Raw genomic sequence first — 18,450 nt, 5'->3', positions numbered from 1 at the left:
GGATCTGTTTGATGTTTCTTTTAATATAAGTGTCATTGAGGAGAATCAGAAGGTGAAAGTGATATTCCTCCAGCCATTTTTTATTCCTTTCCTCTCATTCAGACAAAATAAAGTAATTGGCTCACACGATAGATGTGCTTGTACATTACCACGCAGAACCACCTACGGCCACTTGACTTAATGCTAAATAAACACAACTGCATTAACAGGGTGGTCATCTCTGGCCAATCAGTCCTGCTCAGAAGCAAATGTTACAGGAGCACTTTGTTTCTAACAGATCCAGGACTGTAGTGTGTAAGCATGCCCATAGTGGTGACTTAGAAGGTGCACTCTTGCATGACTTATTTTTCTACAGTCTGTAACCACGTGGAGAGTGAGAGACCAGGATATTTAATTTTTGTCTAAATTTTAATGAAGTGAGTTAAACAGACACTAATTCTATCTAGAATGCAATGATTTATCACCTATATTGATTAGGAGTGGTAAGCAGTATTGAATAGTGTAAATGGCACAAGGTAAATTGCTGGAGGTTGGGGAGTTTTTTATAGTGATGCTATTTACCACCTCAGTTACTACTCTCAGATGTCACAGATCGTGTAGGATGTACTGTCAACTGGTGTAAATCAGGACAGTTTTTTTGAAACTACATCAAGTTGTAGTGTGGGAAAATGTGTTCCTTTATTTAGCAGCACAAAGCCCTACAGTTCATTTAAAGAAAAAAGTTTAGTACTAGACATAACTGCATGAGGGTGTGTAACTGTCTACATTAATAGAGAGCTGGCTCTACAGCAGAAATGGCATTTCCAGATATGGAAATGGAAAGTTTGGCAACTTTTCTAGCACACTTCATGTGTGTGCATCTTAGTCCCCAAAATATTGAGCAGAGGTTGAAAGCTGTAGGAGACAGGCATAAATTTGTCTTCCATTATATATTTACTTACGTAATCCATGTGGAAAATGTCTGTAGCATGTAAGTCACAGAAACATTTGAATTATGTAGCAGAAAACATAGTAGTACCTTTTGGAAGACTGTTGTTCAATATTGATTCTACTTAATCTTCTGTATATTTTAATGTTTCACAAATGATGTAAATATAATTGGACGCAGCAAAAAGCCAAGACATCAGCTTTGAATCTGGCAGAAAGCATCAATTGATTTCCAGGTCTCATCAGCTATGCTGCAAGAGATTTACAACTAAAGGACCACAGGGTATTTGAAGTAAAAAGCAGGGATCAACCCCTCAACAAATAAACTCTCAGTTTCCTAATTTATCACAGGAGGAGGCTTTTCCCCCTCTCTTTTCGCATTTCCTTCGTTATTATCATGAAATCATGAGTCTATTTCAAATCATACATTAGCAAGATGAATAGTAATTAGCACATCTGAACTGAAACATGTCATTGCCATGTCAAACTCAGATCTTAACTCTTGTCCAAAATCTTACCAGTAGTCACTGCTTGAAAGAAAGGTTCAGGTAGCTCCCGGCTGATAATAGCTCAACAGAAAAGAAATGTTACTGAAATATTTAAATAGGGATGCTCTGAAATAATAGACTTTCAAGAGATCCACATGTAAAAGATGTGCTGAGACATTACTGTCAAAGTTTGCTTGAAGTTTTGACCACTTAGTAGGTTTCCAGTTTTGATTAAGGCTGTTTTTTTCTATTTGAAATATGACAGGCTCCTTTGGTTCTAATGTCTGTGCTGACAAATCTTTCAGGGAATAGAAATATTTGTGTGTGTGTGTTGTAAACATGTAAAATTTCTGTTCTCCGCAGTTATTCTGAAATTTGATCGCTATAGGTAAACAGTGTAACATAGGCAGGCCAGGGTAAAAGGAGACGTGATAATAAAAACACAAAAAACCTGCAAAATGCATTGAGACAGGCCTGGCCCTATCCTATAGCTGCAAGAGTGTAGTGTGCCCGTTACTACATAGTTCTTCTTCAGTTATATTGGCACATATCTGCATTGAACACACTCTGGGTGGGCAGACATGCAGGCAGACTACCAGTTCTACTCAGGTGTTTGCTTTAATACTGTTTTACAGTTTCTGCACCCTCAGGTATCCCAAGCATATTTCCTCATTTTTATTTCTCCTTAAGAAGTCTTCTGTGTAAAAAGAATACCTAACATGCCCCCTGCCTGTATGTGTCTAGCCAGATTATGTACAGTATGCATGGCAAACATTCAAAAATCCCACACCAGGTTCCAAAAATAATAAAATTTGCTTTAAAAACTTGTTTCTAGCTTTTTTTTGTGTGTATATGGGCAAGGGAAAAGGAGAAGTAGTATCTTGCATTCTGTCTTTTTAGCTTTTGTCTGAAAGTAAAAATTTTATTATTAGACAAGAACAGAAAACTTTATCTAATCATACCAAAATCAGGAAAAAAATGTGTAAGTCTATACAGTATTGTCTCTTTAATGTGCTATAGAGACACCACCTCTCCTGGAAAAAAAAAAAAAAAAGCCAACCTAGACTAAGCTTCTTCTGAATTGAGTGTCAGGAAGATTCTGACTGAAGATGTACACTAAGGCTGTGTTTAACATTGTTGAATATTTTCTTTGGGAGTGTCAAGCCTTGGAAAGTAATGCCAGCTCTACCACTAACTTTGTAAGACACTTAAGAAACCAGAGAGTGAAAGAAGACTCTCTTCTGAATACAGTTTTGATACATCACCTTGTTATTTAATGCTGGTAAACACATAACAAGGAAAAATATAATAGAAGGCTGAAGTGAGCTACCATCGGACTTATTTTTGCATTTCTGTATTAAACCAGGAGGCTTATTTCTACGCAAACACTTTCAGAGTGCTGTAGCAAAATAGTAGCTAACTGCATCTGGTCTATCCAATTCTCCTAATTTGTGGTGCATGTGTATTTTAGATGTTTAGATACCGCATATTAGCAGTGTCATCTGTGTGAGAAATTGCAGAGAAAAAGGGCGTTGCACCTGCGCTTGCCAGTGCTTTTCCTCACAGGCTAGCCCTCATGTTCCAGGCATCTGTTCAGCTGGCCACTGTTTTAAATACTGACAGAGAAAAGTTTCTTTCTTTGCCTCCAAAGTTATCCTGGCCTGAATCCAGAAAGAGGAAAACCAAACTGTTCAGCCTCTGTAAGAAGCTTAAGGTATATAACTCTGCAGGGCTAGAAACGGGATCTAAGCCAACTCTCCACCCAGACATAAAGTTATAGCCTTGGCAGGTTTGTTATCAAAGTGAGCAGTTTTATCTAACTCTAGTTTTCATTATTTTTTAGTCCAGACCTTTATGTCTGTAAATTTTTCTTCCTTTTATCATCAGTGCCCAATTGCCTTATATGTATGTTCTGTTAGTGAGTCACTGGGAGTGAGTGCAGACAAGAAGGAAACAGTAAGTTTCCTCCAGCCCCTGCCAGCTTCTTTTCCCCAGATTCTGATTTCATTCATGTTTTCTAAAGGTCTGGTGAGCAACAGGTGAGTTGATTGACTTAATTTGGATATGGAAAAGTAAAAGCAGTATCAAACGCGTGTAAGGATGTGTTGTGGTGAGAGGGCTCAGCTGGAGGGTGAGGGCAGTAGATTGGGGTATTGGCACCCACAGTTTAACTTCAGATGTTGCAGCATTGCTTTGGAGCAGTTGTATAAGCTAAGATAGTAAGAACAAATATATAATTGGACAGAAAAAATACACAAGTAATTGTATATAAAGGTTGCCATGTGCAATATACCAGTCACAGTCCACTGTTACTGTGAAGTGTAAAAAATTAATGAAGGCTATAAAATCATAATCCAGAGCAATTACTGCTTAAATAGGTTTATCTTTAAAAAGTCCCATTTATTAACAGGAATCATAACTATCGTTTGAAGACTTCATTGGAAATTCCAACTAACATCTTCATGATTTACGAGAAAGGCTAATGTAGAATTCAGCCTTACAAAGCAGAGGAATAGTAGAATCCTGGTAGTAGTGTAATTTCTACAGTATAGAATCATTAAGAAATTATTTCCCATAGTTCAAGCCCAGCCAAATTTGGGTAATTCTCCAGCTGGCCATCAGTGCTTACAACTATTGGCATACTGCAAGAAGGCTGTTGGGCAACCCCCACTTCTTGAAGCTCCTTTGGCAAAAGGTGAGGCAGTGAGTTAAAGAGGTTTGTTGAAGAGGACAGAAGCAAACCCTCTGTGCTTGTGTCTGAGGCCATCAGGGAGGATGGGATGAGCAGGGGAAGTTCTCTCCTGATGAAAAAAAAAAAAACCTTAAATTTTTTATCGGAATCGCAAACTTGATATTATCTGCTGCTTCTTTTCTCCATTTGTTTCTCGTCTCTAGTCATCTCTAGTCAGATGCCATCGCTGCTGCAGCTACCGCAGCTGCCAAACCCACCACTTTTTCTCCATCCCTACAGTGAAAAGCTAAGCATACCTGTTGAAACACCAAAGCTTTTAATTTATATTTTTGAGCAGGGAGTGAGTATAATATATTATACTGAACTAAAAAGAACTGTGTATATGTGTCTGTATGTATATACATATGTATGAATACATATATATATATTATTAATGTGTATATTCTACTCACTAAGAGCATTGACTAGAGGCTACATAGCATAACCAGCATAACAGCGTAATTTGGAAGTCATCCTACTAGACTGGGGAAGAGTACAAAGGATTCACCAATGCGAACCTTTTCTTCTTGCAGATTTCAGGATATTTGATAAAGTTCTTCAGGCCAGAGATCCTAGAAGGATGTGCTAAAGTTAGAATTTTGGTCCTCGTTTGGAAAAGGAAAAGATGCTCACAATCAGAGAAAAGCATGAAGCCAGGTGTGAAGGCTTAGAAAATAGGATGCAAATGAAAAGAGCTCCACCTTTTTATAAAAGGCACAGTTTTAAGCTAGTTTGCAGATTTCGGGGGACACAGGTTTTTAAATGTTCAAATCCGGGTAGCCATAAAATTCAACATTGCAACACTGCAATGTTAATTATAGTATAGCACATACGCTTTTCCAGGATTTCTCTTGAACTCCCAGCTTTTGATAGTTTTTTATTGCAGTCTGATTTTTAGACTTTGGAATTGTGAAGGTTTTGATGCTCTGAAAGTGAAGGCAAAACATTTAAACATTCCAGACTTAGCTTTGATCTTCTCTGAGGCATTGGGATACTGCAGTTGATTAAATTAAATTTTATTCATTTAGAAAAAGGTTTGAAAATATTATTTGGTTTGTCTTTTTTACCTAATAAAACATTCTAATGCTATTTTTTAATTGTTATTATTGTTTAGCATTTCCCTGGTGACTGTTAATTCTCATAAGGGTGTTTTGTGTATTTCTTTGTCAGCTGAAATTTGAGTCAGTCCATACACAGCAGACAATAAGTTGTAGTGGAAACATTACTCTGTTCCATTTTTCTCATGGGTTTTGGTGCTAGTCAACAGGAATCATCAGGGCACAGGCCATTTCGTCTTTCTTAGAGAGACACTTCAGAAAAGAATTTCTCTTGTTCTCACTGATGAACACAGTGAATTTTTTTCCTTTCTTTTTCACTGAACTGACACATATTATTCCTGGCACATCTTCCTTAATACCACTGCTTCTGAAGCACAGTCCTTTTCCATTTTCCCCATATTTCTTTCTAGGATTTCTTTGATAAGAACATGTGAATAGTGGGTTAATCATATGCACTACACAGCTGCTCTTAGGTGGACTGGATTAACTGTAATTGCACAGTCAATTTGCACACTCACAGAAAGTCCAAAGCATTTTCAAAGCATTAGGTAGGCTGCACACAAGCTGTAGATTTGGTCTGCATATCTCTTGTGAGCATTTTTCCAGTACATTTGTATATCCAACAGCAACTGGTACTGCTCCAGCTGGGCTGCTGCATGTTTGGGATTCTTGGGTAGGTGTTCTCAGTTTTCAAAGTCTGCCAGAGAGTCTTCCCAGGAGGAAGATCTAAGGAAATATTTCCCTATCAGGTTGACAAAACTTCTTAAACTTTGAAGATGTTTCCTGGGTTTGTTATATTACAGAGTAGTATGATTTAAAAAGCTTAATGTTTTGACATGCTGTGCTTTTTTCTGTTTTTAAATTTTCTGCAGTGTACATAAAAATGGAAAAAAGGATGGACTGTTCAAAGAAAATCTTTTGTTACGTGGATGTACCATTAGAAATACAGAAGAAGTTGCAGGAATAGTAATCTATGCAGGTAAAGGCTGTTTTTCTGTCTGACTAGGCGTACCGCCTTTTTATAGTTTCCTTAAAATAATAACAAAAATCCATATTACATCATCTGATGTAATTGCTTCTGCAGGGCATGAGACCAAAGCTTTGTTAAATAATAATGGACCCCGTTACAAACGCAGTAAGCTTGAAAGACAGATGAATGCCGATGTCCTTTGGTGTGTCCTTATACTTCTAATCATGTGTCTGTTTTCTGCCATTGGTAAGTGCTCTTTAAAAGTAGAAACTTAAGTATCAGGCTCTCTTGGGATTCCTTTATCAAAAGGATGGCTTTATCAAAAACATATGTATCTGCCAAAATATGAAATCCATACAGCTGCCTCCATACTACCTAATTTTTGGAGTGTTTCCTTCTTTGAAATCAAAATGTCTTGATACATAAGCTCATCTCAATAGCTTCTTAGTATCAATTAAATATATGCTATTAATACCAGAAATCTGAAGGCTTAGCTTCTGCCACCCTTGATAGCATCCAAAAATGTCAAATCCAAAAGAAACCATGTTATAGGTAGTCCCCTCAAAATTACAGGTGGTAGAGTGTAACATGCCATTAATCAGTCAACAAAGTAATTTGTGAGCAGGCAATAAACATAATTAGCACAATGCTATTCCCCAGTACTATTTATTAAATCAAGGACACAGTGTACAACATTGATGCACTGTGCCTAAGGCTGCAGCTTTAACACAGAAGAAATAGAATCATAGAACGGTTTAGGTTGGAAAGGACCTTGAAGATCATCAAGTTCCAACCTCCCTGCCATGGGCAGGGACACCTCCCACATCCAGTCTGGCCTTGAACACCTCCAGGGATGGGGCCTCAACAACCTCTCTGGGCAACCTGTTCCAGTGCCTTACCACCCTCAAAGTGAAAAACTTCTTCCTAATGTTTAATCTAAACCTGCCCTCTTCCAGTTTAAAGCCATTCCCCCTCATCCTGTCACTACATGCCCTAGTAAGAAGTCCTTCCCCAGCTCTCCTGTAGGCCCCCTTTAGGTACTGGAAGGCCGCAATAAGATCTCCCCGGGGCCTTCTCTTCTCTTCTTTAGATAAAAGTCTAAATCTGCGTAAGTCCAAGTCGAAGACTCTCTAGACTTCGTGGAGTGTTTAAGGAAATGCTGAGGTTCAGGTTAATACTCTTCAGGCCATTTTTCTATTCACTTGTGAGAATGAATTGAGCTTTAGGTTTGGCACCCAAAAGGATTCTTTATATATGGCATATGAATTCCATATCCTTAATGTTTGTGTGTTCTGTAATGTTTGTGTGTGAGTCATACAGCGTAAACACTGGAATGTTTCCTAACAACCATGGGTTAGCTTAATAACAATCTTATGCCATTTTCATTCGTCTCTGTGTGCCTTTTTCCAGGTATTGTTAAATGCTGCTTAAAGATGAGTTTTTCCAGCTGTGAATCAGCCAGCGTATTTGTTTCTGCTGAGTTCATGACACTCTTTTGTAGTGTCTCAGTGTCGGGGAGCCAGTGCTGTGGTAGCCTTAATTATAGGGAGTCACTGCCTGCAGCTGTCCCCTCCGCCACTGCGTCCGAGGTGTTGCCCCGGAGCAGCGGCAGCGGGATGTGTGCTGCAGTGGCTTCAGATCAGCTGAAACTCCTGAGATGCATGAATGTGAACAGGAGGAAGTGGCACACAGCAGGTGACGTACGCCTTCCCTGCTGTCACTTCTGCTACAAGGCTAGAAACCACCAGCAGAGGGCCAGAGCAAACTGCTGGAGGTGGTAACAACCAAAAACAGCTGGAAGGAAATTTGCTTGAGCCCTTGGAAACCAGAGGTGCCTGGTGCTTCAAGACATGCAAAGCCGTGTTCTGTAAGCATCAGACAATTTTTATACTTTCTGTTGAGAAAGTATAAGTGGAGGTACGACTCTTAACGAATTCTTTTGAAAGTCTGAGTCAGGATATTTATAAAACAAGTCTTGATGTAGGTCATTCTCAGTGCGGGGCTTCTGATTTTTGCTCTCAAGAATAAAAATAAAGACATCAGTAAAGACATCAGTACTGTGATATGCTCGTGTTGGTACTACAGGGACAAAATAATCTGCTCACTTAGCTTAAATACTGTTTTATTTTTCAAGAGTTCAGTGCTGGTTTTATGTATCAAGATGTAAAAAAACTTGTCAGATGTGGCTTACAAAAGATTACTTTAAAGTAGGTCTTTGTCTTTTTTTCTAATTTCTGACATATAGTGGAGATAGTTTGACTGCTTTTTATCAGGGGGGAATTCTTCCTTGTTTTTAATCTTAAAAACAACAGGCATACCATTTTAGGTCTTCTAGGACTGCAGATCCTATCGCTCTACTTAAAAAGTCAACTTTCTGTCTCTTTAACAAGAATGTCATTTTCCCAAAACAACAATAATAATAATCTTATCTTTATATAGTTATCAGCACAATCAATTAAAAAAAGGGTTTGAGGAAGTCTTAGAATTTCTTCTGCTCTTAGTTCCTGAGTTTCCATGCTCTTGACTCTGCGGATACAGTTATTTCAGAGATTAAAGCCTGTTTTGACTTTATCCAGCTGGAACTAGTTTAGTGGTAGCTGGTTAGTGATGCACCTAGTGCACTCAATGAAGTTCTTTCATTTTAACACATCAAATATCACTGAAATGAGTCACTTTCTGAAGAAGTCTGGTTTTCTCTGCTGATTACAGAAAGAGCCTAAATTACTCATTTCGACTGGCCAGCTCACTTTATTTGGATAAAGTTATGTGAAATAACTCTTGCATGCTATCCTTGAGGCCGGACAAACCCCTTTCTCAAACCCCAAATCACAAGGCAGGAAAAAACATGGGTTTGGGGCCTTTTTTAAAAGTCATGCATAATAGTTGAAAACAGATATTGCTTTCCCATGTAACTCAAGTCTAAGAGCAAATCTGTACCATAAGCATTTTTTCTTTGAGGTGATTTGTATTTTTCTCTCTTTCAACTTTTCTGCAGGTCATGGCCTATGGGTATGGCAATATGGTGAGAAGAAGAAACCAATTTTTGATGTTCCAGGGCCTGATGGCAAATATTTGTCTCCTGTTTTAGCTTCAGTATATTTATTTCTGACAGTCATCATAGTTTTCCAGGTAATCAAGTTGTACATGCTGTCACCTCTGTTCACAGTTTGCTGTGACAAAGCTATAAATATGCAGTATGTATAGTATCAAGCATTAAAAAGAAGTACATTTAGTCGCTTTAAAATTAAATTTTAGCTATAGGGAATATGATAATATATAACCAGAAAGCTAAATTAAATAAAAGAAGTGGTCTACCCAGTGATAAAAAGATGATAACTTCTCTGAAAAATAAACAAACTGAAATACACAGTAAACTGTCAGAGCTCCCATGGCGTTGGAGAAGAAAGTCATTGGAGAACCTTCCCCAAAAGACTCAGGTATTTTATTTTATTTTTAAAAAGTAGGAAGAGAGAGGATGCAATGGGCCCTGCCAGGAGAAAACAAGCTTTATGCTTCATATCCACCCACTGTGGAACAACACCTCAAAGACTGTGGGTGCCCTGGTATGAACATAAGTTGTATACTTTTTTAACCGCTTTCCAAAGATACTGCTCTTAACTCCATATCTCAGCTAGATAACAAACTGTCGTAGAAGTTTTTTGGTCATGAAGAGAAATGTATTGAATAGTGAAGGTGGTGGTAAGTTCAGAGAAGTATCGGAGACTTATGTCACTGCCCAGTGCGACACTAGAAGAGGTTGTGTTACTGGAGGTGGCAACTCCTTTATAAAAAGGAGTGAAAAAGGATGAGTTATATTACTTTTTACTGTAAGGTGTTGGGTTATGATATTGGTTAAAAAAAATCATCACAGAGTTCTTTAAATGCCAAACTTTAATTGAGGTTTTTGTTTAAATAGCCACATTTGCCATATATACAGGCTATAATTTATCCCTCATACCTAATTCAGTAAGCTAAATAGTGTATGCAAAAGGGAATTTCTTTCCTGAAAAATATCTGCAGGGAAAAACTCAGGTATAAATTAGGTATTTCATGGAGTTTTGACAATTCTCAAGAAACAGTTGAAAGTCTTCTCACATCTCTTTCTTCAGCAATTATAAAATGTGTTCTTCGTTCAAATAATCCGCAGTGAAAAAGCCAAGGCCAAAAAGAATGTTGCTGTGGAGAGGTTTACACTTCTCATTTTGTTTCTCATATTTCTGCAAAGTGAATTTGTAAACCGTCTATTATTTATGCAGAATAAGTTTGACCCATTCTTTCGCATTTACAGGATTCTGACTGCACTGTTTGTTTATTTTTCTTTTTCTTTCCCAGCTAGTTTCAAGCTCACCTTAGTAGCCTTGCTTCTGTCCAAGTTTTGATAATCACCCTTCTAGACATAATAATGCATTTCAGCTCTGCAGTTCACCATAGGTTTTCCTCTTCTAACACAGTAAATAAACTCTTTTCAAATATGCTAATAACTTTACAGTACATGCTTAAAATACATAGCTACTTTACGTTCGAGTCTAGTGCCAAGTTAACTAGATTTTACTAATTCAACGTATCCTTGCTTCTGTTTTCTCTTAATTCTGTTTCTTTTTGTGTATTCTAGGTTATGATTCCAATTTCCTTGTATGTATCTATTGAAATAGTTAAAATCTGTCAAGTATACTTTATTCATCAAGATAAAGATTTATATGATGAAGAAACAGACTCTCAGCTGCAGTGCCGAGCTTTAAATATCACAGAAGACTTAGGTCAGGTGCAGTTTATCTTTTCAGACAAGACTGGGACACTTACTGAAAACAAGATGGTTTTCCGAAGATGCACTGTTTCTGGAATAGAGTATTCCCATGATGATAACGGTGAGCTCATGATCTTGTTTTCTGTCTGACAGTTGTACTTTGGGCAATCTGAAGTAGATATAAAAGTTACTGTAATCTTAAATCAAAAAGCAAAACAAAAGAAATTGCATGTATCCACTCAGGAAACTCCGTAATAGCTGTTTTCAGATTAGTATAATTTGATGTCTGTGTTCAGCTGGCAATGACAATTTTATCAAAGTGTTCTGTAACATCTACAGTATGTTGTCAAGACAGTTAGAAGCTTCTGGCTTTCATTCTTGATCTAGTAAAGCGCTTAAGCACATGGCTAATTTAAGCAAATTGAATAGTGCCGCTGGTATCAGAATTGTTTTGTGTGTTTGAAGTATGCTATGTAAAATAGCAGTTTTAAGCATACAGCCAGATTAGTGTCTGATTGAATATGTGGAAATACCTGTGCTGAGAAAGAAATGTAAACAAAGCTGCTGGTTTTCACGTTAAGAAGAAACATAATCTGATCTAACAGCGTATTTTATGTTACCTCTGTCAGAATCTTTTCAGTGCTCCTCTGTGACAGGTGTCTGCATTAAGGTATCTTCACTCCGTATGAACACTGCAGTTGAGAGAATGTACCCAAATATCAGGTTCTTGAAACGCTAAAAACTCACTCTTGGTCACAGGGCAATATGCGGGTGACCCCTGTGTCATCTCATCACGCTTTTAAAATTATGAAGTTATTTCCTGTTTTGTGATTTGTTTGTAATTTGTGTTATTTTCCTCTGACATTTGGTTGTTACCATTTTTGACATAACAGATCTTATCTCTTCGTATCATACTGTCTGTGTGCAGGAAAATATTGATAGCTACAGTATTGCATTCCTATTTGCAAAAAACATTTCTTCATCTGCATAACATATAGAGATCACTGACTAGAAAGTTTTTTCAAATACCATTACAGAAGTTCAGCTTACAAATAAGATACAGAATAAGAGAAATAATCAAATTAAACTGGAAAATCTAAAATGTGCTTTACAGAGTTCATAAGATTCTGAATTGGAAAAAGATATTTCGAAGTTTTGGATTATGCAAGGATTGTTCTTTTTTCTCCTACTTTAAAGGTGTACTGAGACCATACATTTAAGGCATACTTTTTCAAGACACTAGGTATTTGGGTAATGTTACTATCCCAGAGTTACTTAAAGAACTTAAACAGGGAGAAGCTGTGACTTCCTACTTCTGTACTGTAGGTAAGAAAGAGAGAAGAATTAGAATGAAGAGTATGTTCCTGGACTCCTAATTCTGCTTGTGACATTCTGATTATTCATTCTTTTTTTCTTTTTCATTGCCATTGATGATTTGCTTGTTTATACTAATTTCAGAATGTACTTCCTTGCAGGAATGATGATGGTACAGCCAACTAAAACAGTTCAGAAAGGGTAATTTTATAAGCTTAGTATCATCAGCTAATATGCAGGCTTAACTCAGGCTCCTGAATTTGATAATTTCTATTGACTTTGTTCTCTATAATCAGGGTTAATGACACAATAAAAACAATTCTTCATTCAAGTCTTTTGTTAGCTCTATTCTCCAGTCTGATTTTCTAACCATTTCTTATGTTTTCTGCTGCTGAAACCTTCTTGTTTAGATATGGTAAAATGTCTGTCACAGCTGTTTCTGGTTTTAGGAAGTGCATCAACAACATTTCATTACTTGCAAATGATTTGTCAGTCGCTTTTCTATGTATTATGCCAGAGTATCTGAACTCCCCTCTGAGGTTTTGGGCATATGTTACAACTGATGCCATCCTGCTCTGCACCTCAGGTTTTACTGAAGAGTTTGTGAATTAGAAAATTCTAAAATATTTCACTTGGCAAGTGTTCTGAGGCTGCCATATATGCAAGAAAACCAGTTAAAATGTATCTGCCCTTTCTTATCTATTACAAAGATGATCTGTGTCTTTCTTTGCTTATCTAAGTAATTGTTCAGGCATAGTAGTTTGTTACTTGGAGTCAAACTTTGAGTAGCACTTCAGATGAAGAAATAAATTTAAAATTGTTGTAATGGATCAAGATTCAAAAGCTGAAGATAACAGGTCATTTTCTACTGTAAAAGCAGATAGCTCAAGATGGAAATACCCTTGTTCTGAGCTCTTTGCCCTAAGTTTGTTATTCTACTCTGTCTGGGTAGCAGTGCCTGTTATTCCATCCAGTTGCTTGACCCTTCTCATGATAAGATCCTGTTTTCAGTTATGGATAGTTTTACAAAACTTTAACTATTTAGTTCAAGTTTTCCATGCCAGATGTTTGCCTCAGGCATGAATTCTAGGGGAGAAATTTCAGTCAGAACAGCTCCATTCAGCCATTTCCAAGAACAAGGCTAAGATGTAGCACACTTTTTTCCCATGCTAAGAAGTTCGGGCAAATTTTCCTCTGAAGTCATCTAGAGGCCCTATATTCTGGTGCTCAGCCATGCACACACGCAGAGGGGGAAAGTTATGCCTAGACTGTCAGATTGAGGTGAGAAATTTCCTTACTTTGGAACTTTAGTTTTCTGTTGAAGCATTTTTTCTGCATAATCTAGGACTGCTGCATATCTGTTAATTACTCAATTAACAGATTGTGCATAGCCTTCACAAATTTTCTCTAGGCTGCATTATAAACTTTTCTTCCTAAAATTTGCTCACAGTTATGAGCAGTTATCCCGTTCATTTCTGTTCTACGGGGATTGTTATACTGCATTTGTCATCGTTGTATCTGAGTTCCTTACACTAGTGCATTGAGCAGTGCGTGTGACTTTCCCTATGTGTAACTTGGTCTTTCCCCTTCTTCCTCTCCCTATGTGTGCAGTGCACAATTTGTTTGGGTTTGGGGGCTAGTTAAAAGGCATATGCTACGCTGTGTTAGGTTTGGCATATTGAGGCAGCATGTCTTTTTCTTGAGCGGTGGGAGCGTCCTTCTTTTCTTTGGAAATTTGTTCCACAAAGCCATGTAAATTCCCCATGTGAAAGGTGAGCTTCATGATTACGGGGGAGAGTTCTGTTTTGCATCAGATGTGGACATGTTAATCGTGGCTTTCATCACAGAGGATTATGTGGACCTTATGCTGGGTTGAAGCAATTAAATGCTTCTAAAATAGAAACTGAAACCCTGAACAACACTTAAAACTTTTTTTTAGGTAGTATAGGAAACAAGGGGCAGTTTCATTAATTTTTTGGAGAAAACATTTTCCTGCAGAATTCTGTATTAGCTCTAAGTTTCTTTTGAGGCTGATGGCGCTGCGCCCAGGAGTATTGCATTGTTTTAGTCTAGACAAGAGGTGACAAAAACATGAATAACAGAGGCCAATAAATTGCATCAGCGTGGGACAGAATCTCTTTGCCAACTGGAGGTAGTACAAAGTATTACTCATGGGTACTGCTATGCGAGAGCTTAGCACCAGAGAGGAATGCAGGAACACTTGTGGAGGCTGCGAGGGAAGGTGTGAGTGTACTTAGCAACTGTTCCATGATGCAAGCTCTATCAAATATTCATCATTGGTGAGGTTGCTTGTAATATTTTGGTGATGGATTATGCCCTGATCAGGATCAAACTACAGGAACTCGCACTGCCCATTTGGGCCCTGTGGAGACTGTGTTGATAGGGGTGGGATTCTTGTTATCCTGATTTTAGATATTTGTGTGGAAGCTAGTCATCTAGTGACTTTATAGTTAATGGAGAAAATTAAGCATTTGTAGGATCTTATTCGTCAGACCTGTTTTAGACATCTAGGTCTGTTGCCTAATACATGCCTGTTTCTCTGTGGTTTAGAATTCTAAATACAGGTGAAGACAATTCCCACCTTGCGTCTGTGTGACCTGTATTCTTAAGTCTGTTCTATTGTCTCCTTCAAAGGTTCTTGATTCACAGAGTGTTAATTCAGGAGCAGAGTATGTCATGGACCGCTCCAAGCGAAAGAATGATTATCCCATTCACAAATGTCCTGGGCATTTGTGGAATAACCATTGGTGCTATACTCTCATTAAATCACAGAATTATTCTTCCAATCAGTACTTCCTCCTAGCCCAAAAGAATGTGAGCACTAAAAAAACAATGGAAATGTTTCCCTATATGTAAAATTACGTTGCCATACCACAGGTCTTCCCTTCAGGCTAGTGTCCAGCTTCTAACAATTCTTGAAACTGGCCATGCCCCAAGTCTGTCTGGTAATCCCAGAGATAGTAGATGCCCGAAAGCTGACTGTGCTTCTGAAAGTCATTATATGAATTAGCCACAACCAGATGCTCTTGGCTTGACATTTGTCCTAGTTGTTTTCCAAATGCTGAGTTAATCGCACCCTTGCCTGTGGGGTGTGATCTCTGTTTTTCTAGTTTTAGCCACCCACTGCATGGAACTTTTGACAAAACACAAGTTGAATCTCCATGAATGCAACCACACAAAACTGAAAAATCTGAATTTTTCATTCTTTGCATTCCTTCTCCTTCCTTCCAATGACTGTGAAAAAAACCCTAGACAACATAAGAATAAAAGAAGTTTATGGGGGTTAAGGCAGAGGATGAAAAACCTCAGTGATTTTCTCTTGCCTAGAAAAGTTTCTTAATCATTAAATCTGAGAAAGAAGGATTTTCTTTCTGCTTTCTGTTTTTTCTTGCTGAAGATAGGCCAGCAACTACTTTTCATAGGAAAGTGCATTTTATTAAAAAAATCTCTTTCTTAGTTTGGGGGGCTGTTTTGTAGCGGAAATTTCTTACTCTTTTTGTATGTAGTCAGGAGAACATAGACTGCACATTCCAGCCACATTGGAGAATTGGATTTATTTTTTAAAAAAGGGCATAAAAATCAATAAAACCTTTCCTACAAATGCGTCTGTTGCTTCCAAAGGGACTTCTCATCTGCCACCTTTACAATTTGACAATCTTCAGAAATCAGGATAGTCCATTTACGCCTTCCCCAGAAAGATCAAAACCTTTAGCAGAACTGGGTGCTTCAGGCATTCTGTGTAGCTTGTTTGTAGTTTCTCTTTACATTTGTTACTGCTTTTTGAAAGATTTTAACTGGTAACTGAGGAGAAAATCAGTGCTAGCAGATGTAGAACTCAGTACATTGGGAGTGCCCCATTTTAAATCCTATAGAAGACAGAATAACTCATATTTAGAGACAGGTAATACTTTTTTCTAAGCAGATACCTACACTCACAATTGCTATGGAAAATCTCCAGAAAAGTGGGAAAGATCTCCATTTCTAAGTGGAGTAAAGAGTTGTTGATGAAGGACTTAAGATTATTCATTGTAAGCCCCTGGGGATGGCAAGAGGGGAGATGAAGTAAAATCTTGGTGTTTTCTAATCTCAAGACCTGTCCTTATGGGGAAGTTCTTGCAAAGTAAATTAATTTAGATTATCTTAGCACACTTGTAGAAATTTATAGTATTCTAGCTGCTTGACTGACTCTTTATGTAGACACTAGAGTGCACTTCAAAGTGAAATAAGCTTGCACTGGTAAAATAATAAGGAAATAAGGTGATGCAGTGGTGTGAGTACTGCACAACTAGATTTGCTTCTTGATAGTTCCGTAACAGCATTATTCAGTGGTTTGGGGTGAAATGGAATTATCGCATGGTGAAATCATGGCCCACACGCTGACAGCTGAATTATTCTGTTTTAGGGGGTTTGCAGTTTTATTTTGCTTGAAGGGAAGTTCTTTAGAGTTTCCTGATCCCACTTTCCTAGTTAGTGGAACAATTGGCTGTGTGGCAACTCTCCATCAGCCTGCAAAATGGATGCCTCATCGTAGAACGTAGATAGCATGGAAGGTAAAACAAAAACAAGCAAAACCAAAAATAAGGGGTTTTAAAGTAAAAGAATGTCTCTTCAAATACTTGGCAGCTATTACAGGAGTTTTATTTATAGCTTACTGTTGTCTTCTGTAAGATGGAAGAGAGTTCATGGAATAAATATTAATTGTTGTTTCTTCTTTGCGCCGTAATTATAAAATGAACTATAGGATAGTGAAATTTTACTTTCATGAATTGCATTGCTGTGTTTCTCCAAGTTGTTTGTGTCTTTGCCCTTAATAAAAAACTCTCTATCAGACAAAAGATCAAGGCCATCAATTTTCAGGGCTGAAAATGAAAAGCATCCCACAACAATGTCTTTCAGGTTATAATGTTCACAGGAAAAGGTTCTGAATCGAAGAGGCTGAGTGGGTGGAGAGAACAGTGTGTTCCCAAAGAAGCACGCTTTGCACAGCTGAAGCATTGTGAACCTTAGCCATAACATAACAATTGAACTGGGTTTCCTTATTTCTTCAAAGTTGTTAGTTCTTGCAGCATAATATGTAAGACTGCACTTGAGAAAATGTTGAAAGGTGCTAAGGCCTGTTTTTTATTATCAAGCTTACCTTGATATAAACTGAAATAACACCATTTGTATCAAAAGAGTTACATTTGACTTGGTTAAATGAGATTCTAGTCTTCTACCTACTTTCCCTTTTTCTCCTTTCTCTCAGTGGCAGGAACAATTAAATGAATGTGCTACAATGCAAGCCTGTATAGAGCACAAGAGATAGCTAGTATTACATAGAGTAGAAAGGACCACGCTGTTGGTATAATACGAATAAATAAGCTGAGTGCTGCATTAGGAAACAGCTTTTGCTGTGTTGAATAAACAAAATATTTTAAGATCTAATGTAAGAAAGAAAAAGCAATGAAGAATACAGAGATACGGTATGCAAGCATAACTGTCTACTGTGCATGAAATGCATTCTCTGCTTAACCATAGAGTTTTTATACATGGAATAAAATGATAATCAATTCAGGGTCTTTGGAGTCATGTGTTTCAAGATGTGTTTTCAGAGCAGAAGCTTAAATTAGGTGTGATTATTAAAGAGAACAAGTCCTTTTTTAAAAAACTCTGCTGGGAAGGAAGTTGGACCAACTGGGTAGCACGTTTTGCAAAGCTGAAAAGAATAATTGTAGTCAGTCCTTTCCCTGTCAAAGAATATTCTCTCTTACGAGAGGAAGTGCAGTGTTCTATCAGTCTACCATTCAAATGCCCAGCATCCACAGTGAGGAAGATTATCCCTATGGCAAATATAAGTTTTTGTTATGCTTTTCCTGAGAGAGGCTGTGTCCCCACATGTCACGCCAGCTCTCCTTGAGACTGGCTTTGCTGCTAAGAGCCTTAGTGAAGATGAGGCACAAAAATGTGCTTCTTGTGATTGATTTCAGACTTCAACGATGGTAAAGTGCAGAAAACCTTACTGTTGTGTCATCTTGAGCAATGTTTTTTTCAACCTGGGGTTTGCAGCATGTGGCTAGGAGCCTGCGCAAGATAATTAAAGCAGAGCTTGCACTGTCAGGCTGGGCACTGCCATCCACAGGCCTCATCCCAGGATGTGCATTCCATCATACACAGAATGGTCAGGGTTGGAAGGGACCTCTGGAGGTCATCTAGTCCAA

General features: G+C 37.9%; 1 protein-coding gene across 1 annotated transcript in view; it reads left to right on the top strand.

The window, feature by feature from the left end:
- Nucleotides 1-18,450, top strand: part of ATP10A (ATPase, class V, type 10A) — a 126,590-nt gene that overhangs the window by 74,509 nt on the left and 33,631 nt on the right. Inside the window, exons 6-9 of the mRNA XM_009883133.1 lie at nucleotides 6,077-6,183; nucleotides 6,289-6,420; nucleotides 9,170-9,303; nucleotides 10,787-11,039. Coding sequence (XP_009881435.1) covers nucleotides 6,077-6,183; nucleotides 6,289-6,420; nucleotides 9,170-9,303; nucleotides 10,787-11,039 — 626 coding nt within the window. The remainder of the gene's footprint in view (nucleotides 1-6,076; nucleotides 6,184-6,288; nucleotides 6,421-9,169; nucleotides 9,304-10,786; nucleotides 11,040-18,450) is intronic.

This window comes from Charadrius vociferus, unplaced genomic scaffold (genome assembly GCF_000708025.1).
Source record: "Charadrius vociferus isolate BGI_N301 unplaced genomic scaffold, ASM70802v2 scaffold92, whole genome shotgun sequence".
NCBI lineage: Eukaryota > Metazoa > Chordata > Aves > Charadriiformes > Charadriidae > Charadrius > Charadrius vociferus.
This window is presented reverse-complemented; position numbering and strand designations above follow the sequence as displayed.